We start from the raw sequence: 27,628 nt of genomic DNA, 5'->3' as shown, positions 1-27,628 counted from the left end.
TCCGGCGGGTGGAAAGGAGGGGCTGGGCTCCCAGCGCCCGCCCCTCTATCCATCACATGGCCGGAGAGTCACAAAAACAACAGCTTTGGCCAAGACCGTGACTTCAGGAAAGGGAACCCGGGGCTCTCGCAGCCAGCCCTCCTGCCCATGGAGGACAGTTTCCTTCAATCTTTTGGGAGGCTGAGCCTCCAGCAGCAGCAACAGCAGCAGCAGCAGCGGCAGCGGCCGCCCCGGCCGCCCCCGCGGGGGACACCTCCGCGCCGCCACAGCTTTAGGAAACACCTCTACCTCCTGCGAGGCCTCCCGGGCTCCGGGAAAACTACACTGGCCAGGTAATGACAGCGGTCTGGGCGCCAGTGCGCGGGCCCGGGGCCACCAAGCGCCCCGGCCGAGCGCGCCCCTGCCCCAAGCCGCTCCCGGGCGCCGCTTGCGCCCCCGCCGCGGGCGCCTGCCCCGGCCCCGGCCCCGGCCCCAGTCCGTGCCTGAGTCTCGCAGCGCGGGGAGCCCAAGCCGCCTCCTTCGACCCCTGAGGCCGCTGCCACCCCTGGCGCCTGGGGGCGCGGGCACGGAGAAGAGGGCGCTCGTCCTGTTTCCCGCCGCGCTGTCCCGGGGGGACGGATTCCCGGTACTGCGCCTCGCGCAAGCCCCGGCGGCCCCTTGCGCCCCGGCGGCCCTGGTCCCTTCCCCGCCGCCGTGCCCCGCCTGGGGCCAGCCGGGCCGAGGCAGCCTTCGCCGCCCCCAGCCCCGGGTCGGGAGGGACTCTTCTTCGGGAAAACCTGGTGACGACTGCAGAGAAAAACCACCGGGCCCCGCTGGCGCGCAGGCGGCTGCCACAGTGCGTCAACAGGCGCTGTAACCCGAGCGGATAAACGAGGGGTCCGGGGGCGGGGGCCCGGGGCGGCCGTGGCCGTGGCCCGGGGCTGGCGGCCCGCTTTGAAAATCTGGCGAAGTCGGGCAGCCTGCGTTTGCTTTGGCAGCTGCGAAGGCGCACAGGTGCACGGGGGATGGGGGGCTGGCGGCGCCACCACCGACCGTCATTGACAGAGCCTCGCCATGGGCACCCAAATTCGTTCACTTGCGAATTGCGTAAGCGGCCCTCCCTGTACCTAGCTGCTGGGAATTACGCGGGCTCGTGCCTGCGGCCACCTTGCTAGGCCCCACCGCTCCAGCCTGAACTCCCACCGCTCCCTGCCTTGCGCTTGATGTTCCAGCAACTTCGAACTGTTTTTTATCTCCTGTAAACAAAGCCGCTGCTCTCCTTGACGCTGGCCTTCCTGCCTGGCTTGCCCTCCCGCCTTCTTTTGGCTTTTAAGACCGGGCATCTACCCCACCCCTCCAGTAGATGCCCCTCTTCTGGGCTCCTTGGCTTCCTGTTTACATCTACGTGACTGCACTTACTTTTTTGCACATGGTTTTGCTTATCCTTCTGTAAGTTTCTTGAAGGTAGGAGCCATGTCTTACCCTGCCAAGCACATTGTCTGGCACGTAGTTGTTCAATAGAGGAAGTGGTCCCTTTCCCTCAAAGGGCTTCCCGTCTCACTGGAGAGACAAGGCTAGCCATGGGACCAAGGAACTGCCGAAGAATCAAGGTGATGGACAGTCACGTGCGGATTTCGATGGTGCTGAGATAGTGACCTTAGGAGGAGGGACAGCCTGGGGAGGTGCTCCTGGTTGCCTTGCGGAGTAGAAGCCTTTGGCCAGAGTATTGCTACATTTTCACAAATTGTAGGGCCACGTGACTTGTGGAGGACCGTTGGCACCCTTTCCTAAACCAGAGACACATTTCAATAGACCCTCTCTGGCTCACTGGGGAGGGGAGGTGGAGGACAGAGGCAGAATCGGGGAGCCTCCTTGGAACCCAGCAGAGGTTGGTTATTTTGTGATACAGTCATGGTGGGTAAATCCGTTACCAGCCAAATATCTTCTGAATGTCAAATCCTGTTTAATTTCACTTTCGCTTTGCTGATCTGTAGCCTGTCTCATACTGAGTGTCAAAGAGACACTGAGTGTCAAAGAAGGAAGTAAACATCTTTGGCCAGATTTAATTTCTGACTGTGTTGGGAAGGGAAGTAACATGATGGGTGCAAGATACACAGAATGGAACATCGGGGCTTGGACTCACGTTCCTCATCTGTGAAGCCAGGGCATTGCCTGAGTGGTCCGTAGGGTCCTTTCTGGCTCTAACATTCTACACTTTTAGGATTTTAATTCCTGATTGATATTTGGCTAAGCAGAAGACACCCGATTAGAGACCACCTATTACCATCTCTCTCTCCTCTAGGGACGACCGGAGTGAGCACTGGCCTGGGAGTCTGAAGACTGTGCCTTCAGACCTACTTCGTCACTTACTAGCTGGCGACTTTGGTCAATCATCTAGTTTTTCCGGGCCTTATGTTCCTTATATGTGACTACTAAGAGGCTACTAGATTAGAGGATTACAGATCCTTCTGACTCTTAATTTCCAGTGGTCAGATTAAAAATTAGTTTGCTAATAATGGCTATGTTAAAGAGCTCTGACCTTGGAGTCAGTTTATGGCTCCACATCCAAGCTCAGCCACTCACTAGTTTTGCTTTTCACCCAACCCCTCTATGCCTTGGTTTCCTTTTCTGTTAAATGGGGATATCTGTTCTGTTTACCTCAGAGGGTTCTGTGAAGATTAAATGTGTGTGGGAGGACTTTTTAAACTTTAAAGTGCTATATACATTTTAAGAGGTATTACTTACTGCTTCCGTTGTTGGTCAGCTGAGATAAATCTTCGGTGTTTCCTGGAGCCTGGCTCTGGAGTGAAGAAGGTAGCTTGGCAGTTGACTTTGAGTCCTCCCGTTTTGCTGGGCATTGGCAGTTCGGGGGGCAGAGCAGCCTTGGCATGCCGTGGGGTGGATTGTGTGTTTATAGAAAAGTCTGGGACGTAAGCGAGGAAACGGGCCACAGCTCAGCAGAAGGGAGGCCGGTGGCGAGGATGGAATGGTGGAGAGGCAGGCTCAGGTGTGGCCTGCCAGGAGCTGCCTTCCCCACTTTTTTGGGGGGTAGCGTGGGGAAGAAGAAAAGAGCAAATTGTTTAAAAATACACGTGTATAGAAAATAGTAAAACTGTAAGGTTATCTGTGTATTGTTGGATTCTGAGATATTCATGTTTTCTCTATTCTCTGTATTTTCCAAATTTTCTATAATGAATATGTATTTCTTAGAATAAAATTTTTTTCTTTAAAATTTGGAGGAAATCGCTTTCTACAAATGTGGGTTCATCTTTTTCTGCTTAACCTTTTTTTCTCATTTGATTAAAGAACTAATAAAAAATTGTTTGAAATTAGGATATGTCTTGTCTCCCAAATCAATGTTAGATTTCTGTGCTTTTTACATGCTTTCATAGTTTGAAGTAGATGGAATGTGGAAAAACATCTATTTAAATTCTTTGAATTTATTTTTTAAAAGTTGGAGTTTTAACTGGTTAAAATTTTTTTGAGCACATCAAAGTACTAAAAAATTAGCATGTACCCTAAATCTGTTTTATCACCCGTATTTCATTTAAAAAGCATCTTAAAAATAGGTTCTTACCATTGACCTGTAAGCTCCACTTCTAGGAATCCTAAGAAATAATTGGAGGGTGGAGTGGTGGCTCATGGCTGTAATCTCAGCACTTTGGGAGGCCGAGGTGGGTATCCACTGAGTACTTGTAAGACCTTTAGCACTTGTTTAGGGAAGCTCCGTATGAGAAGGCGCCTGCCCAGGATTAACCAATGGAAAGCCGTAATCGGCCCACTGCTGTGGGTAAGGGCCAGTGGGGAGTGGCATCTCAAATGCCATTGGTGGTCAAGGCTGAGGAGGATGAAGGCTAATTAGGGAGAAAGGATCTTCTCCACATGGAGACGGTTCTTGAGCTGGCCTTGAAGATGGGGAGGAGGCGGCTGAACCAAGGAAAAGGAACAACAGCCCGACTAAGGAGATGGAGGTGGCAGAGAGCTGGGTGTGCTCCCGAGCTTGATTGAAGTGAAGGCTTCATCGTAGTGAGTGCGTTGGTGAAGTAAGCCCAGGACCAGATCATGGAGAACATTAAAGGCTGAACAAAGGAGTAGAGAGCTGTTGTCAGACGAAATAAGATCTAATGCCAAGACCCTTTCATTCTCAGCAGATGAGCCAGAACTCTCTCTTTCACAGCTCAGCTGACAAACTCACCTGGAACTGCACCTGTCCTTCCTGCTACCTCAATGAAAGCATCCATGGGTGAACCTCTGTGCTTTCCACTGTGTGTATGAAAATGCCTTCCAGTTTTGACCATTTTAAACCATTTTTAGTATACAATCCACTGGCATTGTATTATGTGGAACTTCACTCACAATGTTATACAACCATCACCACTATCTATTTCAAAAATGTCTTACCACTCCAAACACACTCTGTGCCCATTAAGCAGTAACTTCCTATTCCCCACTCCCCCGACCCTGGGTAACCTCTCAGCTACTTCCTGTCTCTATGCATTTGCCTCCTTTACATGTGTCATGTAAGTGGATCATATGGTATTTGTCCTTTTGTGTCTGGCTAATTTCATGTAGCTTAATGTTCTCAAGGTTCATCCATGTTGTAGGATGTGTTAGAACTTTACTATTTTTACATCTCAATAAAATATTACATTGTATGGGCATACCACTAAAACATCCTTTTTAAATGAAATGGCCATAATAGAGGGTAGCCTTTCTTTGTTTTTTAATGATCTCATTTGAAAACTTAAAAGTTGTCAATCTTATTTCAGTGTTCCAGAATTTGTTTGAGTCTTTACATTTCAATCAAAGCAAAGTCAGGGGACCCACATTGTAGTGCATGTTGCATCCTTTGCAATGTTCTGGTTCCTTCTGGCACCATCACAAATGGTTTGTAACATGGATTCAGTTAGGCTCAAAGGATGCTCGCTGACAGCTGTCTTTTCTCCTTATTCATATCTCTGGATAACATGGAATTTTCCATCATGAGAAGTACCTTTCCATTATTTCTTTTAATTGTAGAGCCTTGCACAGAAGTGAAAGGATGCTTTTCTAATGTGATGCAATGGCAAGGCAGAGATGGGGAGAAAAGTACTTTACAACCAAATAAGCAGTGGAATGTGAGAAGCAGTGAGAACAGGGGCCAGTTAGATTGGCTAAGTAGTGAACAGTTGGTCCCCAAAGAATACTCTGCTCCACAGTGCTCCTAGCCAGCAGGCCTGGACTCTGGTGTGTTTCTTTATGAGGCCAGGGCTCTCATTAATAAAAGCAAGATCAAAATAGAAAGTTGGCAGTATTCCAACTCTGTGAATATAAAAATGGAGGGTCAGACAGGTGATAAATCTTTAGTCATCTAGGTCTACTTGGAAAATGACTACTAGCTTTTTGTATTTTTCACAATTTTCCTAAGGCGGGTCCTAAATCTCCTCTCCTCACTACCAGGAGTCCTTGTCCTTACCCTCTCTCTGGAGGCTGGGATGAATGAGGACTTAAAAGCTGTATCTATTTAACAGAGTGCAAATATGCAGTGTGGTATGTGCTTGTCCTCACTCACTGGAGAGGCTGTATGAGGAAAGACTGCCCAGCTATACAGGAGATTCACCACAACCACATTCCTGGAGCTGTCGGAACAATGGAAGAAGACCCTGCTGAATTGGGCAATCCGATATTGCAGGTGTGGATTATGACCCGAGAGGAAGTAGAAATAGATGAAGGAAGGAAGAATAGGGGAAGAATACTTTCATAGGAAAAGTTCAGGAGATGTACAGGAACTCCCTTGGAGTTCATCTGGTCTGAGCCCAAGACACTGAGAAGCTAAACATCTTGATCAGGGTCAAAGGGATGTGTTCTCCTATTTCTAACAGAGAGCTTTTTTGTGTACACCAAAAGAAGAGGCCGCAGTGGGGGTGATCTGGTGAAAGCGTAATGAGTTTGGTTTTGACTTGTCTTATAATGAAAACACAATTAAGAGCCTTATAAGGGGGCTAAGTTAACCTAGATTTCAACTGTCAGGGTAAGGAAGCTCTTGTCAATATTAATGTTTCTCATAATATAAAAAATATTACCAGGGAATTCATTTTCGTTATTAATATGGTAACATTGAGGGCAATGGGAGGAAATGAGATTTAGATTTTTTAATAAGTTTCCATATTTATCCTGGTTATGATGTGTTGGAGAGAGATGTGGTAGTCAACTTCCAACTCCCAAACATGTCTCATGTCTCTTATGTGCTCACATGTTAGGATATCTATAAGTCAATGCCTTAGTTCCTTCATGGCATTTTCATGAACCTTCCTCTACATAATAGCACCTGCCTAAGGCCATTCAGACTCTAGATGAACCCAAGAAGAAATTATTTTCTAGTCATGCCAAGTTATCTGAAGATATTGAGGCTCTATGGCATTAAGGAAATTTTATAATAAAGAAAAATGAGTCTGCCTTCTAATTGTTCCTTCATAAGGCTCTCTGTCAGATCATGTGTATGGCTTGGGGAGAAGGCTGTTTTTATCAAGGTAAGAGTCCGGGAAAGGGGAAGGGAGAAATGGGGAAAGAAAAGCCAGCACATGGTTACTGCTGACTGTCTGCCTGGCCATTTTTAGACACTGGCTTATTGAATCTTCACCATAGCCTTGGGATGTAGTCATTTTTATTTTATAGATGAGGGTTTTAGGATCTGAGAGTCACACATTTGAGAGACCCAGGGGATTTCATAATACACAGAGTGGTCTTATATTACTAGGGAAGTTCATGGACAAACATACCTACATCCCTTTCACAACTATTGGGGAGTCCTGCTGAAGTATGATTGTATAGCCAGGATTGTCCAGCACTCTTTCCCCATGTTTTAAGGATATGCTGAAGAAGAGGGCCTGAAAGGGGCTTTCTTGCCACCATTTGTTGCCTTGTACCTTGGCTTTCTTTTCTTCCTGGCATTGGTACCACCTGACGTATATTTATTTATTATCTATTTCTTTTACTAGAACATAAGCTTCATGAGATATGATGTAGGTTCCATGAGATCAGGAACTTTATTCTGTCCAGCTCCTAAAAGGCCAGGCACATCACAGGCCTTTACTCAACATTTGATGAATGGATTTGTTAATGAAACGCAATGTGAGATGCTTCCTAAGATATGGAAGCTTGGATGTCAGCATGGCTCTTGAGTAAAGAACGAAACCAAAGAGCAGATTATTCACATAAAGAGAAATGTAAAAGAATGAGGCTGGGCACAGGGGCTCATGCCTGTAATCCCAGCACTTTGGGAGGCTGAGGCAGGTGGAATCACCTGAGGTCAGGAGTTTGAGACCAGCATGGCCAACATGGTGAAACCCTATCTCTACTAAAAACACAAAAAATTAGCTTGGCATGGTGGCAGGTGCCTGTAATCCCAGCTACTTGGGAGGCTGAGGCAGGAGAATCACTTGAACCTGGGAGGCGGAGGTTGCAGTAAGCCCAGGCTGTGACATTGCACTCCAGCCTGGGCAACAAGAACGAAACTCCATCTCAACAAAATAAAATAAATAGAATGAATGGGATGTGGAGAACAGACGAGGGGGGGAAAAAAAAGAAAGAATAGCCAATTTGGTGCATAAGAAAATGATTCCTGGCCGGGCGCGGTGGCTCACGCCTGTAATCCCAGCACTTTGGGAGGCCGAGGTGGGCGGATCACAAGGTCAGGAGATTGAGACCATCCTGGCGAACACGGTGAAACCCTGTCTCTACTTAAAATACAAAAAAAATTAGCCAGGCTAGGTGGCGGGTGCCTGTAGTCCTAGCTACTTGGGAGGCTGAGGCAGGAGAATGGCGTGACCCCAGGAGGCGGAGCTTGCAGTCAGCTGAGATCCAGCCACTGCACTCCAGACTGGGCAACAGAGCGAGACTCCCCGCCTCAAAAAAAAAAAAAAAAAAAAAAAAGATTCCTATTTGTTGCAGGTGAAAATGTTTGATGTGCCGGCTCCTTTACCTCATAGTTACAGTAAGAAGAAATTTAAAAATTGGGATCAAAGATTCAGCTGTCTTCCCATTTAAGCAGCACAGACAGCCCAAAGTGACAGTTTTCCTGTACAGTTACTCTTCTGTTATCTGTAACTGATCTATGACATTTTGGGAAAAGACAGCCAAAAAAAATTAGTACTGAGGTAGGTGTGCCTGATTCCTTCCCCAATTCTGCTTGTGACTGAACCAACAGAACACAAACATAGGTGAAACCTGCACAGCTGTAAGAGTCTACAAAAGGGGCTGTTCACATGCAAGATACTGAAAGGAATTTCTGCTCAGTAGAGTTTGTGGGACCACACTGACAAATGAGAATGAGGGCTCCTTGGGAATCTGGCTTTGGATCTCACGAACATGGTCTACTTTGGATGTATGAGGGGTAAAGGTAAGAGAAGTAGGGCAGACTGGGAACTGTTCCCTGAGTCCCCCTAGCCATGAAGTCCTCTGTCTCCATCACTGTGGCTTGGAGACACTTGAGGCTAGCAGTGATTGAGGCCCGACTCTCCAAGGACAGGACCTGGCCCTGGTGGAGTGGGTGGCAGCACTGCCCAGGTCCGGCCACACCTGGCCTCAGGGGAGACTGCCCATGTCATCTATAGCTTGGCTCCTGCCCTGCTCTCAGGCTGCTGAGCCATGCAATCTGTTTTCTATGTCCCAGTTTAAAGTCTTCAAGGAGAATGTCAGTAGCATTCAGAGGTGCTGGGATCCAAGAAGAATCCTCTCCGTCAGTCTCCTTTAAGGGCTGTATTAGTCTGTTCTCATTCTACTAATAAAGACATACCCAAAACTGAGTAATTTATAAAGGAAAGAGGTTGAATTGACTCACAGTTCAGCATGGCTGGGGAGGCCTCAGGAAATTTACAATCGTGGTGGAAGGGGAAGCAAACATGTCCTTCTTCACATGGCGGCAGGAAGGAGAAGTGCTGAGCAAAGCCTCTTATAAAACCATCAGATCAGCCAGGTGCAGTGGCTCATGCCTATAATCCCAGCACTTTCGGAGGCCGAGGCGGGCAGATCACCTGAGGTCAGGAGTTCAAGACCAGCCTAGCCAACATGGTGAAACCCCATCTGTAAAAAAAAAAAAAAAAAAAAATTAGCCAAGCGTGGTGGCGAGCACCTGTAATTCCAGCTACTCAAGAGGCCGAGGCGGGAGAATCATGTGAACCCGGGAGATGGAGATTGCAGTGACCTGAGATTGTGCCACTGCACTCCAGCCTGGGCAATAGAGCAAGACTTCATCTAAAAAAAAAAAAAAAAAAAAAATCAGATCTTGTGAGAACTCACTATCATGAGAACAGCATGAGGGTAACTGCTCCCATAATTCAATTATCTCCCATTGGGTCCTTCCCATGACACATGGGGATTATGGGTACTATAATTCAAGATGAGATTTGGGTGGGGACTGCCCCTGGCTCCTCCAAAATCTCATGTCCTCACATTTCAAAACACAATCATGTCTTCCTAACAGTCCCCCAAAGTCTTAATTCATTCCAGCATTAACTCAAAAGTCCAAGTCCAAAGTCTCATCTGAGACAAGGCAAGTCCCTTCCGCTTATGAACCTGTAAAGTTAAAAGCAAGTTGGTTACTTCCTAGATACAATGGGGGTACAGGCATTGGGTGAATACACCTATTCCAAATGGAAGAAATCGGCCAAAACAAAGAGGCTATAGGCCCCATGCAAACCCAGAATCCAGCAGGGTAGCCAAATCTTAAAGCTCCAAAATGATCTCCTTTGATTCCATGTCTCATATCCAGGTCATGCTGATGCAAGAGGTGGGTTCCCATGGCCTTGGGCAGCTCCACCCCTGTGGCTTTGCAAGGTACAGCTCCACTCCTGGCTGCTTTCACAAGCTGGCGTTGAGTGTCTGTGACTTTTCCAGGCACAAGGTGCAAGCTGTCGGTGGATCTACCATTCTGGGGTCTGGTGGGCAGTGGCCCTCTTCTCACAGCTCCACTCGGCAGTGCCCCAGTGGGGACTCTGTGTGGGGGCTTTAGACTCCACATTTCCCTTCTGCACTGCACTAGCAGAGATTCCCCATGAGGGCTTCACCCCTGCAGTACACCTCTGCCTGGAAATCCAGGCATTTCCATTCATCTTCTGAAATCTAGGTGGAGATTCCCAAACTTCAGTTACTGACTTCTGTGCACCTGCAGGCCCAACACCATGTAGCAGCTGCCAAGGCCTGGGGCTTGCACCCCCTGAAGCAATGGTCTGAGCTGTACATTGACTGCTTTTAGCCATGGCCAGCCAGAGCTGCTGGGAAGCAGGGCACAAAGTTCCAAGGCTGCACACAGCTAGGGGGCCCAGGACCCATCCCATGAAACCATTTTTCCTCTTGGGTCTCCAGGCCTGTGATGGGAGAGGTTGCCATGAAGTCCTCTGCCATGCCCTGGAGACATTTTCTCCATTGTCTTGGTGATTAACATTTGGCTCCTTGTTACTTATGCAAATTTCTGCAGCTGGCTTGAATTTCTCACCTGAAAAGGGGCTTTCTTTTCTATCACATCATCAGGCTGCAAATTTTCCAAACTTTTATGCTCTGCTTCCTCTTGAATGCTTTGCTGCTTAGAAATTTCTTCAACCAGATACCCTAAATTGTCAACCAGATACCCTAAATTGTCTCTCTCAAGTTCAAAGTTCCACAGATCTCTAGGGCAGAGGCAAAATGCCACCAGTCTCTTTGCATAGCAAGAGTGACCTTTACTCTAGTTCCCAATAAGTTCCTCATCTCCGAGACCACGTCAGCCTGGACTTCATTGTCCATAGCACTATCAGCATTTTGGTCAAAGCCATTCAACAAGTCTCTAGGAAGTTCCAAACTTAGCCACGTTTTCCTGTCTTCTGAGCCCTTCTATTAGTTCCAGTCTCTGCCTGTTACCCAGTTCCGAAGTTGCTTTCACATTTTCGGGTATCTTCACAGCAGCGCCCCACTCTCTGTGGTACCAGTTTGCTGTTCTCACACTGCTAATAAAGACATACCCGAAACTAGGTAATTTATAAAGGAGAGAGGTTTAATTAACTCACAGTTCAGCATGGCTGGGGAGGCCTCAGGAAACTTACAGTCATAGTGGAAGGGGAAGCAAACATGTCCTCACACGGTGGAAGCAGGAGAAGTGCTGAGCAAAAGGGGAAAAAGCCCCTTATAAAACCATCAGATCTTGTGAGAACTCACTATCACGAGAACAGCATGAGGGTAACCGCCTCCATGACTCAATTCCCTCCCACCAGGTCCCTCCCATGACACATGGGGATTATGGGAACTACAATTAAAGATGTGATTTGAGTGGGGACACAGCCAAAGCATATCAGGGGTGAACTGAATCTAAGGTTTGGATAAAATTCTCATTGTACAAAAATGAGTAAATAGAAATTCTCACACAGCTTGGGGCCTTACAAAAAAGTTTGCCAGCTGGGCGTGGTGGCTCACGCCTGTAATCCCAGCACTTTGGGAGGCCGAGATGGGTGGATCATGAGGTCAGGAGTATGAGACCAGTCTGGCCAAGATGGCGAAACCTCATCTCTACTAAAAATACAAAAATTAGCCAGGCGTGGTGGCGCATGCCTGTAATCCCAGCTACTAGGGGGCTGAGTCAGGAGAATTGCTTGAACCCAGGAGACAGAGTTGCAGTGAGCTGAGATCACACCATTGCACTTCAGCTGTGGGCGACAGAGCAAGACTCCGTCTTGGTGGGGGTGGGGGTGAATAAAAAGAGTTTGCATAATTAGGCCAAAAGAGCATTGTAGCCAAGAGCCATTAATAAACTCACAGATATTTATTGAGCACCTCCCATGTGCCTGGCATTCTTCTAGATGGTCAGAATGGAGCAGTGGACAAAGAAGACAAAAATTCCTGTCTTCATGGAACATGTATTCTATCAGAGAGAAAAAAATTCTCAAGGAAAAAAGGCAATTTTAGCATCTGCTCTGCTCTGTTCTCTCAAAAAATAAGCAAAGGATTTCATAGGTATGCCACTGGAGCTATATATCCCCAATAAACGTCCACATACGCACAACAGGTAGGCATAAGGAAGTTCACTGAAATTGGAAAATTGCAAAAAAGTATCACTAGAGAAAATACATAAATAAATGTGGTTATTTTACAGCGCTCAAGCACAGCAGTTTAGTGTGCACCTCTGGGGCCAGACTCCTAGGTTTTAATCCAGCTGTACCACTCGTTGGCCTTAATTTCTTTGTCTGTAACACGGGGGTTGGGGATTAATAACAGTACTTATATCCCAGGTCTATTTGAGCATTATGTAAAAAATGTAAAGCCTCTAGAATAGTGGTTAGCACACAATAAGCACTTAATAAACACTGGCTATATTTATTATTTTGCTGATAATGGAGTACTATGTAGCAGTTAAAGAAAATGGACTAAGTCTATATATCAACATGAATAGATCTAAAAAATGTAATGCTCCTTCATTTTTTAATTCACCAAATATTTATTGAGTGTTTATATGTTCCACACAGTGTTCTAGGTACTTGGGAATCATCAGTGAACAAAACAAAGATCCTGCCCTTGTGGACCTTATGTGCCAGAGGTAGGGAAATGGATGTAACCTCTAAGGAAACCGTATGTTAATGTAGGTGGTGATAAGTGCTGTTGAAAAAGGGAGAGAGAAGCGTGGTAAAGGTGTCTGGGAGTGCCAGAGTTAAGGTGGGGGGTTGGTTGAATTTTAAGCCAACAAAACAAGTATGAGAAAATGTTCATGATTATGAGCTCTAGGTGGTAGGTATGCAGGTGTTTTATTATTTCTTTTGTCTTTCTCTATATTTACATTTTTTCTAAAAAATTCCTCTCTGTGATATAAAAGATTAAAGAAAAACTCCTGATTAGGAGTCTGAAATATGAAGGAAGTTGATTAAGAAGCAGAAAATTAAAAAGGAGTTAAATGATATATAAAAGAATCTAAAGTAACTGTTGGAAGTTTGAAGTATATTAGAGATAAGCAGAGTCACAATGCAGAAAATCAAACAATAATGTAGAAGACAAATGTGAAAATAAATATGGCCAAAAATCACCAGAGTAAATACAACCAAAGCAACAAATAAACATATTTGTTTATTTAAATAAATAAATTTGTTTATATAAATAAACAAATAAACATATCATAGAACATATTTGACTTGAAGACTCAGAAGTGATTAAAAAACAATTCAATATCTAGATATATCCTGGAAAGACTGTTGCAAAAGCTGTTAGTTAACTTCCCTTTCTTCTTTAGCAAGCACACTTTGTTGGGTGTGGCAGTGTGCCCAACTCTAAAACTAGTTTTCAAGGCCCCCTTGCCTCTTCGGCTGTGTGGAACATGGAGGTGCAGCCTGGCCCTGCTGTGGCCACTAGGAGGCCCTCTGAAGAATGGAAGCCTCATGCTAAAAAAAAATGCTAGACTCCTGGGTCCATGTTGATCATGGATTTGTGATACCAGCTCTGGATTCTACCTCTGGATTTTTACATGCAAGATATAGACATTTTAATTTTATTGAAGCCACCACTGTTAGAAATCCATTAACTGGGGTTTCTGTTCAATGCATGTGAACCCACGTTGAACTGGAACTTACATTTAAAATATTAATGCCTGTGGGAAAAAGATTGTAGTTCAGTAATTCTCATCTAGTCTGTTGTCTTTCATACAAAGACTTTCTCAGACCCCCAAGAGCTCACAAAGTCTGTAACACCCATGTGCCCTGACTGAGTAGACCTGAGGTAAGGTTCTGGTAGCCCCACATGCAAATGGTAGAAACCCAAGCCAGTTTTTAAGCTCTTGAAGCCCTGGTTTCTTTATTTGTAAACCAAGTAAAAGTAAAATGATTTACTTCATAAAATTAGATTATAAAGGTTAAAGAGAGAATATATGCGAAGCTCTTTGTTCACTGCTTAGTACTCTTTTAAAAAAAATAATAGAATTTATTGGAACAACCAATCTTAGCCAATCATGAGAGGAATCAAAGACAAGAAGAAAAGAAAAGAAAGCCACTGAACCCAACTAAAATTTAGACTTTTAGAGATTATTATAAACAAAATTAAAAAGCAATTGCTGTACATAATAAAAAATTGATATTCAATAAGAAAGATAAACCTCCTAATAAGGAGGCTTTATTTACCAAAGGATGTGACAGTGCAGTTCACAAAAGAATATCTCTAAATGATCAGTACACACACAAGCTAATCTTGCTGATAATTAAAGAAGTAGGGACAAACTAAGTAAGTAACCATAGACCACTGGTTAAGCATTAAGTTACTGGTTAGGCATTACATTATGGCACATCCGTAGGAATAAGTATGCCGTATCATTAAAAATCATGTCATAGAAGAATATTTTATAAGGTGGGAAATAATTTGCTATGGAAAAAAGCTTGGTTAGCCCAGGCACAGTGGTTCACGCCTGTAATCCCAACACTCTGGGAGGCCTAGGAGGGTGGATCACCCGAGGTCAGGAGTTCGAGACCAGCCTGGCCAACATGGTGAAACCTCATCACTACTAAAAATACAAAAATTAGCTGGGCATGGTGGCACATGCCTGTAATCCCAACTACTCAGGAGGCTGAGGCAGGAGAATCGCTTGAACCCGGGAGGCGGAGGCTGCAGTGAGCTGAGATCGTACCACTGCACTCCAGCCTGGGTGACAGAGCAAGACTCTGTCTTCAAAAAAAAAAAAAAAAAAAAAAAAAAGAAAGAGCTTGGTGAAACTTGGTCTACTCTACATGATGTTCCTCTTCATATAACAAGAGATAAAATAAAAAAAGAAATTTTATATATATATTTCCAGTCCTGGAAAGAAGACAAAAATGTTAATAATTATTTGTAGATAGGAGAATAGAGGAACCTCCCTCCTTTTTTGCACTTTTTTTTGTTTTATGATCAGAGAAATAGATGTAAGGATTCCTGAGGGAAACAGAGAATTGGATCGGTACATGGGCTCACAGTTTTGTCCCAAAAAAATACACAGTTTTGTATTAGTTAATATTACAAAGGAAGTGAGGTACCTTTCCAGTGAAGAGGTCTGGCTAACACCACCCTTTAGCCAAATGATGGAACTTAGCATTGAACTTAGCCTGGAGGGACAGACTGTCATTTTGTGCAATCAGAAGTACACAAACATCACCTTTGTACTTTGCTTCTAAAAAACATTTAATCTGGGTTTAATCACTACGAAACAACCACACAAACCCAGAATGCAGAACATTCTCATGCCAACTAGAGAAACGAAAAGAGCATGAGGACAGTTCTAGATTCAAAGATATTAACTGGACATAATAACCAAATGCAGTACTTGAAACTTATGAAAAATATTCTTTAGACCATTGGGGAAATTTAAAAAATTTAAATTTAAAAACCTTACATTAGGCCAGGAGTGTGGCTCACGCCTGTAATCCCAGCACTTGGGGAGGCCAAGGCAGGTGGATCACCTGAGGTCAGGAGTTGGAGACCAGCCTGACCAATATGGCAAAACCCCGTCTCTACTAAAAATACAAAAAAATTAGCCGGGCATGGTGGTGTGTGCCTATAATTCCACCTTCTTGGGAGGCTGAGGCAATAGAATTGCTTGAACCCAGGAGGTGGAGGTTGCAGTAAGCCGAGATCGTGCCACTGCACTCCAGCCTGGGCAACAGAGTGGGACTCCATCTCTAAATAAATACATAAATACATAAAAATAAAATAAAATAAACACCTAACATTAGCTCTTATGAATTAATCACTCTTTCAGGATGACAGGCCCTGCGGAGTGAGAACCTGCACCACCAGACGTGTGAAGGACCCTGCTTAGGGCACTCTGCCTTAATTTGTTAGATGCAATAATGATATTATGGTTATGCAAGGAATTGTTCTTATTCTTAAGAGATACTTGACAAAGAATTTAGGAATAAAGTATCACGATGTATGGAGTTTACCGTCTTTTTTTTTTTTGAGACAGTTGAGACAGAGTTTTGCTCTGTCACCCAGGCTGGAGCTGGAATGTAGTGGCACGGTCTTGGCTCACTGCAATTTCTGCCTCCCAGATTCAAGTGATTCTCATGCCTCAGCCTCCCGAGTAGCTGGAATTAAAGGTGTGCGCCACCAGCCTGGCTAATGTTTGTATTTTTAGTAGGGACGGGATTTTGCCATGTTGGCCAGGCTGGTCTCAAACTCCTGACCTTAAGTGATCGGTCCGCCTTGGCCTCCCAAAGTGCTGGGATTACAAGCGTGAGCCACCGCGCCCGCCTGCAATTTACTTTCATATGGTTCTCCAAAAATATATATAGGAGAGACAAAAAATAAGGCAAAATGTGAACATCTGGTGACCATAGATGAAGGGTACGCAGTGTTCAGTATACTGTTTTTCAACTCATTTCCATAGATTTTTATATTTTCTAATTAAAAGGTTGTGGTGGGAGAAATTCAGGTGGAAATCAAGAGGAGAGGGTAAACTATAGGATAAATGAGACTTAAGGGACATGGCAACCAAATACAATGTGTGGATCTTGTTTGGTCCCTGATGCACACAAACCAACTGGAGGAAAACATTGATGGGACAAGCAGGGAGACTGAACACTGGTGGAGTGACTGATGGAATGAAATAGGAAAGACATGAGAGAAGACTGGCCATATGATGCTAACTGGTCATGTGTATATGAGGATTGAGTATATTATGCCATCTAACTTTTGCAAGCTTGAAAATTTCCCTAGTAAAAAGCTGGGCATCAAGTTAAAATTACATGCAATGTCTGACTTTCTCAGTGAGTGAGTGACTGGCTGAAGAAATATCTAAATATAGCTCTATGATTCTCCATTATTTAAATAAAGAATTACACAAAAGAATAAGTTGTGAAATCAAGATTAGTCCCTGAGTTTCTCTCATAATAGTGATTTTAAATGAATTTCAGGGGAGTTTGTAGCAGGTGGAGGTTATATGGAATTAATTGCCTTTCTATTTTTTCCCTTTTATTTTCATTCTCTCAATTTCCCTAACGCATGAGGCTCCTGACCACCATAAAGATAGAACTGGGGCTTAACCCTCATCACTTCTGAAGCTGATGGAATGGTATTTATTGCTTCCACTTAAGTTTCAGAATCTCAAGATTGTCTATTTAATCAGTTCTTTATTTAGCTAGTAGAGTTTTTATTGTCCTGCCTATTCAACATACTACTATGGCTGCTAGTGCTAATTTAACATTTAGGTGAAGATAAAACGAGTTTTGAAGTCATTCAGGAAGATCATACAGGCCAAAAAAAAAAAAAAAAAAAAAAATCCATGAGCGCCTTAAAGGTGGAAAAACACCCTTATTTTTGTCTGCCTGTTTGTTAGGAAGAGTATGGAGGCCACTGTCAGATATGTCTCAGGAAATGATGACATGGTGTTCTTGCCCCATAGTGATCCTGAACCATTTAGCTTTTACTCTAAGGTAAAATTTTGTAATTAAAAGGGCAGTAGTGTTATGTGCTGTTTTTATTTTCTAGAAGGAAATAGGATTCAAATAAAACAAACATGAAACAGTGAATTGGATACTCATGCCTTAAAGTCTTTTTAAAGGAAATATTATAAAGTATTAACTTCCAATCAATAATACAAACCACAAAGAGGAAAACAAGAGCAGATAAGGGTATGTATATGAAAAAAAAAATTCAAATCTGAAAATGTTCAAACAACAAAACAAAACTGGTAAGTAGCAGACTTAATAGGAGAACAAATGAAACCAGGTGTAGAAGGGATATCAAATCTGGGACCAGAAAGAGAAAAAAATCTTGGATTCAGTTACCGTGGCTGCTTAACTGAGTATACAGAGGATAAAGGAAACACATTATACACTATTACTTAATCTCTGAACACAACTTTCATTATTTAAATAATAATGATGAAAATCATTTTAAAACTGTACAGTGTTCACAAATATAAAATACACATACCTGAAAATGCATCAGTGCTACCCTTAGGTGTTTTTCCTGTCTATAATTGTTTGCATCGGAGGTTAAGGTTTGGACTTCTCGATTTGCCTATCTTTAAAGTGGAATAACAGACATTCATATGGAAACTATGAGCATGGGTTGCTCAAGTCTTTATACTTACCCCTCCCTTCGTGTCACTGGCTTTATCTGTACTAGATTTAAAGTGGCCACGTTTTCTTTGCTCTTCCTTCCATCAAGAAGTCTGCTTTCCTCGCCCTGCAATGTGGGCCAGCAAAGTGACTCGCTTTGACCAACACAAGGTGCGGGAGCACTGGCAAGCAGCTTCTTGTCGTGCTCTCTTGAAATACCGCGGTCTGTGAAGAGGCCTGGGTGCGGCTCTTTCAGGATGACAGGCCCTGCGGAGTGACAGCCAGCACCACCACACGTGTGAAGGACCCTGTTTAGGGCACTCTGCCCAGCCCCACGTTGTCAGGTGACGCAGCTGCCACAGGGACCCCAGGCAAGGCCTGCAGATCGGCCCACCTGAGCCCAGCCCAAACTGCCAACACAGAAGAAGTTCATTCCCGCATCCACACAACAGGCTTCCCAGGGTCTGAGAACTATCACCTTATCCCTTTTATTATCTGTTCTGCCTGAAACACTCCGCCTCTCTTCGATGATCTCTGTTCCTCCGACATGGTTTCTGGACCTTGTATGTACCTGGTCACTCTTCTCTGGACACCTTCAAGGTGGCCAAATTTCTCTTTAAATTGTGTGGCAGTCGGAATTGAAAACAGTGTTTCAAAGATGATTTGCTTCTTCTAACCCTTAGAGTCTTTCTGCTTTTCCCTACAGCCTCTTCTCCCCTAACAAGCCCTAGGGCACTCGCTTCCTCCTCTCTTTCCTGCCCGGGTCTCAGCCCCTCCCCCAAGAGGCAACAGTTTTCTCATCCCTCAGGGACTAAGTCAAACTTGCATCACTCCTTTGCATCCCTTTCCCCGGCTCCGGACCCTTTCTCTCAGCGCTTTGCTGGGCCAGCTTTTTCCTTTGTGCGCTGCGCTGGCTGACTCCTTTGGCTGGGCCATGAATTCCTTGAAAGCAGCTACTTTCTGTACCTTAACGCTTCACCTGGCACTTGGCACATGTCAGGTGCTCAATAAATGTTTAATGAGTTGGATAATTAACTAATATTCTTTTGGTATTAAAGTATATTATCTACTGGCCGCATTTCCCCCACAAGGCTATCAAGGGAGACTGTCAGATTCCTGTTTAAACAGAGATAGTATGTCCACTGAATTTCCTTGTTTGCCACTGTTTAGTTCATTAAAAAAGAAAATGCATTTGGTTTGGAATTACTTTTTCAGCGATCTGCGCTGCCTTCTTTTTAAATGCTATCAAGCTTCTGAAGAATTTTGACAGCTATTTAGTTACCATTTCTGGAATGTATATTCACTCATTTTTGAAAATGGAAGCATTTTACTTCTGTCTTTCATCTCTCTCTTAATTCACCGCAGTACCTCAAGGGCTACTTGACACGCGCTCTCTGATGTGTTTATTACCGTGGCAGATAAACAGTCTGGGTTGGTCAATGTGGCCTCATGGTTATTATAACACCACTTTACTTCTGTAAAGTGCCTTACTGGGTACAAAATGTTTTCTCATACCGGCCTCATTTCAGCCTGATTAGAAGCTCTGTTTAATAGGTAGGGATAATTATCTGTGTTTTACAGTTGAGAAAGAAGCTCCCAAGCCTGTCAGGGCACCTGAAGTGCTTACTCATCTGTGGCTCCAAGGCCTCATGTTTGTTCCATTCTTCCTGGATTAAAGATCATTCTGCTCCATGGAGAAGACCAACAACAAAAAAGACATTGAATAGCTTTGCTTTCTCTTTGCATTTCCTGCCCTTGTCATTCTCCAACGTTTTTTCCTCCGATTTTTAAAAATCTTCTTATTCTGAGCATGGCCACGTGACCATATTTTCTGTTTGTTGGCTGGGTTTGTTTGTCGGCTGGGTTTGTTTGTCCTCAGTTTTTACAGATGAGGAAATGAAGCTCAGAGACGTCTCCAGTTCCTCCAGAGCATGACATCCACCTTCTGCCAAAAGATAGTACGAGCAAGGATTTCAAGTGGAAACATCTTCTCTTTGAAGTTCTTTTGTGCAGCACTGAATAAGCATCTTCATTTTGTTTTGGTTTTGCTTTAAAGGGGAGCTCCATGGTGGTGTTTCTTTTTGCTGTGCTATTTCCTACTTACGCTCAGAGTGGTGGAGGGTAGGAAGGTAGGGGACAGTGGCTCTGTCGCTTTCCTTCTCCCGTTTTGCTTTTCTCCCATTTAGTAGAGCACATGCATCACTTACCCACGTTTCATACTAGAACTAGCTTCTCAGATGGGTCCTTACAGAGAACAGAGCTCCAAGGAAATGGGCCAGCTCAGAGTTTAGGGGGCCGAGGGAAGGGCTGCAACATGGGGGTCTGGCATCCATGGGCAGGTCTTGGGCAGGGGCACTGGTGCCTCGGAGAGAAATGGGCACTGGGATTGGTGCTCAGGAGGAAAGACAGTCACCAGGCCCCCAGCTTAGCTTCAGTTTCTTCTTGAGTCAGTCCTTGCTGCTGCAGAAGGCAGCGGCAGTGACTGTACCTCTTAGTTTCAAGGACCAGCAGCACACACTGCCGCCTCTCAGCCCTCTCCCACCTCCTGCTAAGGAGTAATGCCTTCTAGACATCATAAACATCTCTCTTTTAAAGCTGCATTTTAACAACTCCAAACCTGGTGGTCTCAATATTACAACCGCTAAATGTTAGAGATGGAAGGAAATTATTTCTACTGAGACTATACATAATATTGAAAATATCTCTCTAATTTCTCCACTTTCCAGACAATTGCAGCATGACTTTCCCAGGGCCCTGATTTTCAGCACGGATGATTTTTTCTTCAGGGAAGATGGTGCCTATGAGTTCAATCCTGACTTCCTGGAGGAAGCTCATGAATGGAACCAAAAAAGAGGTGACAAATTCCTTTCCAAACTCCTAGGAAACCCTGATGTGCACATAGATTGTAGCTGCTGCAGAATGAATAAATTTAATGGAAGGAGTTTAACCGAAAGTTCTGCCGTTTTCTTCCCCAAAACAGAACACCAGAGCGTAACCTCCTTAGATTCCAGAGAAAGAAAATTATTGATAGTGGGCTCTGAAATAGGTGGCACTGAAGTTGTGTGATGAGGAGATGAGGGCATCCTGTAATAAAAATGACCAATAGAGATTACGCTCACCCTTCCCTCTGATTGTTGCATGTTGTTCACTGTTATGTAACATTGTGTTGCAGCAAGAAAAGCAATGAGGAATGGCATATCCCCCATTATTATTGATAATACCAACCTCCACGCCTGGGAAATGAAGCCCTATGCAGTCATGGTAGGAAGAAGTATCATTCTGAATTTTCAGTTATGGACATTTTGTGAGAAAGTTGAAGCATCTGTTCTTTCCTCTTTTTCTGATGTTCCATGATTTCATATTTGCTAACAGTAGTTCTCTCAGGGAGCAGGTAACGAGGTTTTATGTCAGTGTTTCTCTGCTGTTCAATGGCTGAAGTTTGCTGAGATGCTAATCTCACTTCAGGATACAATTTAAAAATAGTCCTTGGCAAATGGTCCTTGGTGTGAATTCTTGATAACTTTTCTGTCTTAATTACTTTCCTAAGGCGAGGCATACAGAGGAGCACCCACTGAAATGTGCAGAGCAATACTCAACTAGATGACGCTCCTAGTGGAGTTACAGGTCACAACAGGACCATTCTGCCTCTGGTGAGCCGGGGATTTCCACACCGTGTACTGTTGCTGCCTGGGAGTTCCAGGGCAACAGAATATTTTAGTTTAAAAACAGATTAGGGCCGGGCGTGGTGGCTCACGCCTGTAATCCCAGCACTCTGGGGGGCCGAGACAGGCGGATCACTTGAGTCCAGGAGTTCAAGACCAGCCTGGCCAACAAGGTGAAACCCCATCTCTACTAAAAATCAAAAAAAATAGCCGGGCGTGGTGACGGGCGCCTGTAATCCCAGTTACTTGGGAGGCTGAGGCAGGAGAATCGCTTGAACCTTGTAGGCAGAGGTTGCAGTGACCTGAGATCGCGCCACTGCACTCCAGCCTGGGTAACAAGAGTGAAACTCCATCTCAAAAAAAAAAAATTAAAAATTAAAAAATAAAAACAGAATTAGGATTAACACTGTAATCTTATTGAGATGACAGAATGCAAATATAAATATAAAACTCAGCTCTCCATTGTCAGAATAGCAAAGAACAGCATGATGCCTGTAACAGTGTGCACATTATCCTTTAATTGTGAAGTCTATTTGGTCTTTTTTCATACATATTCCATCTCTTTTGATAATGTTTTCATTCCCTATTGGGTCTAGAAAGGAGGAAGGATCCAGAACCATACAAATGGGGCAGGAAGCACAGTGGAGTATCCTCCTTGCATCACGCAGAATCCCTACCTGGTTAATTGTGAAGTGAATAGGTCCAGACTGGGCTCACGATGTTAGGCTTCTTTTTACATTTGGGGCTAACTGGCATACCTACAGGTGTGCTTTTCTCTAACGATCATCATCAGTTCCACTTATGCCCAGATTGTGGGGCTTCGGTGAATGTAAAGAAGAATGAGCCGCACACTTGTGGTTACTTCAGTTCATGTCGAGTCTACCTGGGCGAGAAATGAACAGGCACGTGAAGAGTCAATTGAATGAAGGCCATCACTTAAAACCAAGACTTAAGGACTAACTGACCAGTAGCCTAAGGGAAGTCATTTTACTTTTTTGTTTTGTTTTGAGACAGAGTCTCACTCTGTCTCCCATGCTGGAGTGCAGTGGCATGATCTCAGCTCACTGAAGCCTCTGCCTCCCAGATTTAAGCAATTCTCATGTGTCAGCCACCCCAGCAGCTGGGATTACAGGCGCGTGCCACCACGCCCGGCTAGTATTTGTATTTTTAGTAGATACGGGGATTTGCCATGGTGGCCAGGCTGGTCTCGAACTCCTGAGCTAAAGTGATTCACCCGCCTCGGCCTCCCAAAGTGCTGGGGTTACAGGTGTGAGCCACCGTGCCCGGCCTCAGTTTACTTTTTATCTTCTGGATATGTATACTCTTTTTCAGGCATCCTCAGCTATTCATTAGACTTAAAAATGAGAGGTTTCCGGTTGTGTTATTTAAAAACTTCCCAACTGAGAAGTGCCCATGTAAAGAGTGAAAAGGAAACCTTTTTGCTTAGCTCTTTCCACTCTATGTTTTATAAACACAATAAATTATAGTGATAATAGAAAATTCAGTTTGAGATAAGGTAGTAGTCAATTTATGAATGCAAACAATATCTGGATGTTTATAAGGAAATTATAATAGTTCTCTGAACTCAAGGAAACGGGGCCCGGTGCATTGACCCAAATCGTATTGCATAATGGGGAGAGCTACTTTTGGAGGGAAGTTGATACAAAGTAAGTGACTATCACTTTTATTTCACCAGTTATGTTCCTATGGTACTCCCACTTTCTAAAGGAAGGCATGAGGGATAGGACAAGGCATCTGACAAGTAAATCTACAAAAATCCTGTAAGTGACTTTGAGAAGTCACTGAGTTCACTGCTCATACCGGTGTTCAGGATGTTTTAAACTAGCTCAGTCATCTATTTTTAAAGATATCCAAAACAAAGAACCTTTACAAATTTCCTACATACTAGATAAAATTGAGCAAAATTTATCATGGAGAATTATGAGAGTGGCTAAGTATGGGAATGAAACAACTGCATTTATTATGATAAATTAAGGCATTGGATTACTGGTAAAACAAAAGGAATTCTAGAAAAGATCTGTAGTAAATGTTAAATGGCAGCATAAACATTCCCAAACATACATACTATGTCTTCAATGTTTTATGTACTTTTGAAAAATCAGGCACTTGAAAATAACTATGAAGTTATATTCCGAGAACCTGACACTCGCTGGAAATTCAACGTTCAAGAGTTAGCAAGGTACTTCTTTGTTTTTCTAGTTTCTCATTATGTATCCTGCTATTTTCAGGTATTTCAGACCGAACAAAAGAATCTTTTCAGGCTGGAAATGGACATGGTAGTTTTCAGGCCAGAAATGGTAAATCTTGGAAATTGATAACTTTGGAATTATTAATGTGAAGACTTTAGTTTTGGGTCAGTTTTCTAATATAATGCTAAATGCTAAATCTTGGCTTGGACTTGGTCCTTTAAAAGGATGCATTTAACATTCTGCTAAAATGCTTCTTCATCAAGGAACATTGAAAAGCACTTTCTCTGCATGGGACTGCACATGTCAGTGGTGTTTTTGCATTTAGGCTAAATAAAGATCTTCAGATGTTGAGCAGTCTGCGATTCATTTATGATCTAGATGCTGCTTCTAATTTATACAGCAATAAATGTTCAAATAATACTAACTTGTTGATTGAGTGCATGGGTTCGGATATTCTCTATCTATATTGTTTGATAATGTCATTGACTTACAATAGCCAGTGAGATAAGAATTTACTTCTTAGGAGTAAGGCTGGTTCCTCTTATGGTAATAGGCAGATAGTGTCTTCAAAGTGGATCTGTGGACTACTCCATCAGAATTGCCTCAGGTGGCTATTAAAATCCGAGTTCATGGACCCCATTCAGTAGTTGGAATCTCTGGTAATTATATTTCTAACTATATCCCCAGTTGATACTTCTGCCCACTAGAATTTAAGATTGTTTTAATAAGCATCTCCTAGTAGTATAAATCAGGGACTGATTAGCATAAATAGATGATAGATATATGTATGACATTAACAGGCAAATGTATGATTTTAAAAAAATCTCATGGTGTTCTTTTATGTCTTGAAGCACGTAATTGAGAGGACCAGAAACAAAGCATTTCTGAAGCTTTAGCTCCTTGCTAGCCTCAGGGTGGTTTGGGGTATGCAGGGCAGCATGAAAAACCTGAATGGAGGCTGAAAGAGAACTGCTGAACAAGATATTATGCTTTTGCCACAGCTAAGTCCTGAGAACAGGGACTGCAATATCTGCAATCCTAGAGGACTTGTGAAATATAAGTAACTCATTGTGATATCCTCCCTTAACTAAATGCATTTCTTTTTTCCACGTAGAAGAAACATTCATGGTGTCTCAAGAGAAAAAATCCACCGAATGAAAGAACGGTATGAACACAATGTTACCTTTCACAGTGTGCTTCATGCAGAAAAACCAAGCAGAATGAACAGAAGCCAGGACAGGAATAATGCACTGCCTTCCAACAATGCCAGATACTGGAATTCCTACACAGAGTTTCCAAACCGGAGGGCCCACGGCGGATTTACAAATGAGAGCTCCTATAACAGAAGGGGCGGTTGTCACCATGGATATTAGAGGCCTATCTTACAGCCATGCAGAATTTTCCGAAGTCAGTTTCTACTTCAATATTTGTTATTCTTTGTTGCATTTTAGTCAGAGCTCCAATTCCAGTGTTAAATAGCTGAACTCAAACGTTTCTGAGCAAAGTCATTATATTCATTATCTTCACCAAAATTTGTTAAAGTGCTTCTATATGCATGGTCTGATGCTGGGAATTCTGCAGATTTGAGTCAACAGGCTCTTTCTCTAGGGTAAGAATTTGAAACCAAAACTTGAGAACACACCCAAGAACATAATTATTTACATAGGTTCATAGATGAAATAAAGCGTTTATATTATATATAAGCTTCAGTACCATTTTCTCTGAAGTGATCTATTTATTTTTTCAGGAAATTCATCTCCATCAGGAAAGTTGGGAAGGTGGAGAAAAGTGGTGGGGGGGCAGGAAAAGTTTTAGCACCATTGCTATTTTGATAATCTATGTATCTAAAAATGTGAGATGTGCGACTCTATGATACTGATTTTCCTTTAATGTTAATATGCCAGAAAGTATACATCTGGGAACAACGTCCTTCAAAGTAGACACTTTGGGAAGTTATTCCTTTATTTTAATGATGTATCATTGTTAAAAATACTGTCAAATCCGTAATAGCTATAGGAGCTACTGAGGGAAATCAGTATCATTATTTAAAGTCACACCTTGTGTTTTTACTACTTTATTCAGGAGGATTAAACCTGAATAACTTTTGGCTGTTGTGCTAATAGTGTAAATAAAATAAGCCTGCCTTCATAAAACACTAACTTTTAAAAGGAATAGCTAAATGACTTCTAAAATTATGCCTATTAACATGTGTAATTAGTTGGCAGCTCAAATGTTTGGGAGTGCAAGAAATTAGGCACCCCAGGATATAGGTCATACAGGGATATATAAAAGCCATGCTCATTACAAAATGAGCAGTTGATGTTTTATGTGGCATTAAGACAATCAAGTCCTCATAACTCTGGAATGTCTTCTTATACTGATGCTGAATTTATGAATCCAAATCAATTTCCGACAGGTTGGAATCAGATTTAGCGTGAGATCACGATAGACAAGACCACAGAGGACGTATGCTCTACTTCTTGTTGGCCAACAGCTTCTTTCTAATGTTCTGTGAAAAATTATTTTAAGTGTCCTATATAATGGTGCTTTTTATGGTTATTAAAAATTGTAAATGGTATCACATTTATATGGATTTGTCATTGGATCTTTTTTTGATTCAACAATAAAAAAATTTAATTACCTAAATGCCAAGAAACTCAACAATATACCAGTTTTTCTGTATCACAGGCTTATTTACCGGTCTTTTTTTTAATAAATAGGGATCATAAAGGTAATGACAAAAGCAACCTTATAATTTAGTTGCTTATATATTTGATCTGTGTACATGAGACTGTTTTAACATTATCTGACACTACTGAAACCTGCTCAACATCTCCCTGACTACCAGCAACACGTATGTAATGTTTTCTTCATTAACATTTTAAAAACTGGTATCTCCTTTAAGTTTGGCTGACAATAGTAAATAACAATGAATCTAAGGTGTTATCAGTTTTGCTAAATTCTGTATCTCCAAGCATAACATACAATAATCTCCTAATGATCCACTTAACAATGCTCCCATCTTCCAGGCCCAGGTGGTCCTGGGTATCTTGGTTGATAGGGTGGTGGCACAACCAGCTCAATATGGATGGCTTGACTCATCTGGGCTAGTAGAGGGGAGAAATGTCAGAGAGCCCAAAGTGGAAATTACCCTCCTTTGATTTCACAGGAGCGGTTCAAAGGACCAGATTCAAGCCCTCCTGACTTGGCTGGCTCCCTGCTTCAGGGTTTTGGGCTCACCTGGGCTAAGTGAGTGACCACTAGGGTTATATAACTTTTATAGAGCTCTAAAGAATAGTTTCCTGGCCTATTTAATGTCTCTTCTTCCCCTAGCTGACCCCTGAAATAGTTGGTCTGTAAACCATAAAAATTGATCAGTGCCATCAACGTTATCCCCTATAGAAGTGATCTGTTTTTCCTTTCAACTCCCATGGCTCCTGATTTGTATAACTCTTTGAACACCCAGTATTGACTTGTATTGTGTTCACTGTCTGCATCATTCATAAAGCTGGCAAATGCTCTTTATGTGCAATAGGATCTCATTAAATGATTGCTGAATAAATAACACAAATTTTTACCATTATCCCTGATAATGCAGTGTGTTGACTCTGTAATCATTAAATTGTCACTTTTGAGGGGATAATATACACATATACTCAAGCTTCATATTTTGTTCATGTAATTTAGATTTTATAATTTATAAAAAAGTGTGCATTAAATATCTATCAATATAATGGGTGTTCTACATGAGAACAGACAATAGCAG

General features: G+C 43.0%; 1 protein-coding gene, 1 long non-coding RNA gene and 1 other non-coding gene across 3 annotated transcripts; 2 read left to right on the top strand and 1 right to left on the bottom strand.

The window, feature by feature from the left end:
• The first annotated feature begins 99 nt into the window (after positions 1-99).
• Positions 100-27,445, top strand: N4BP2L1 (NEDD4 binding protein 2 like 1). The gene is given in 8 exon segments (XM_045376963.2): positions 100-332; positions 11,784-11,856; positions 11,858-11,989; positions 12,447-12,517; positions 20,717-20,844; positions 21,163-21,251; positions 23,776-23,852; positions 24,977-27,445. Coding segments are annotated over 8 exon segments (1,014 nt in total). The 5' UTR covers positions 100-147; the 3' UTR covers positions 25,236-27,445.
• Positions 2,976-9,064, bottom strand: LOC141408962 (uncharacterized). The gene is made up of 2 exons (XR_012426808.1): positions 8,798-9,064; positions 2,976-4,058 (listed from the first exon to the last, which is right to left on the bottom strand). It is a non-coding gene; the product is annotated as an uncharacterized lncRNA (long non-coding RNA).
• On the top strand, positions 7,969-8,095 carry LOC123569895 (small nucleolar RNA SNORA16B/SNORA16A family). The gene has a single exon (XR_006693780.1). It is a non-coding gene; the product is annotated as a small nucleolar RNA SNORA16B/SNORA16A family (small nucleolar RNA).
• Positions 27,446-27,628: the final 183 nt, after the last annotated feature.

The sequence above is a fragment of the Macaca fascicularis genome, chromosome 17, assembly GCF_037993035.2.
Source record: "Macaca fascicularis isolate 582-1 chromosome 17, T2T-MFA8v1.1".
In the NCBI taxonomy this organism is placed as follows: Eukaryota; Metazoa; Chordata; class Mammalia; order Primates; family Cercopithecidae; genus Macaca; species Macaca fascicularis.
Note: the sequence above shows the minus strand (reverse complement) of the source record. Positions and strands in the feature narration are given on the sequence as shown.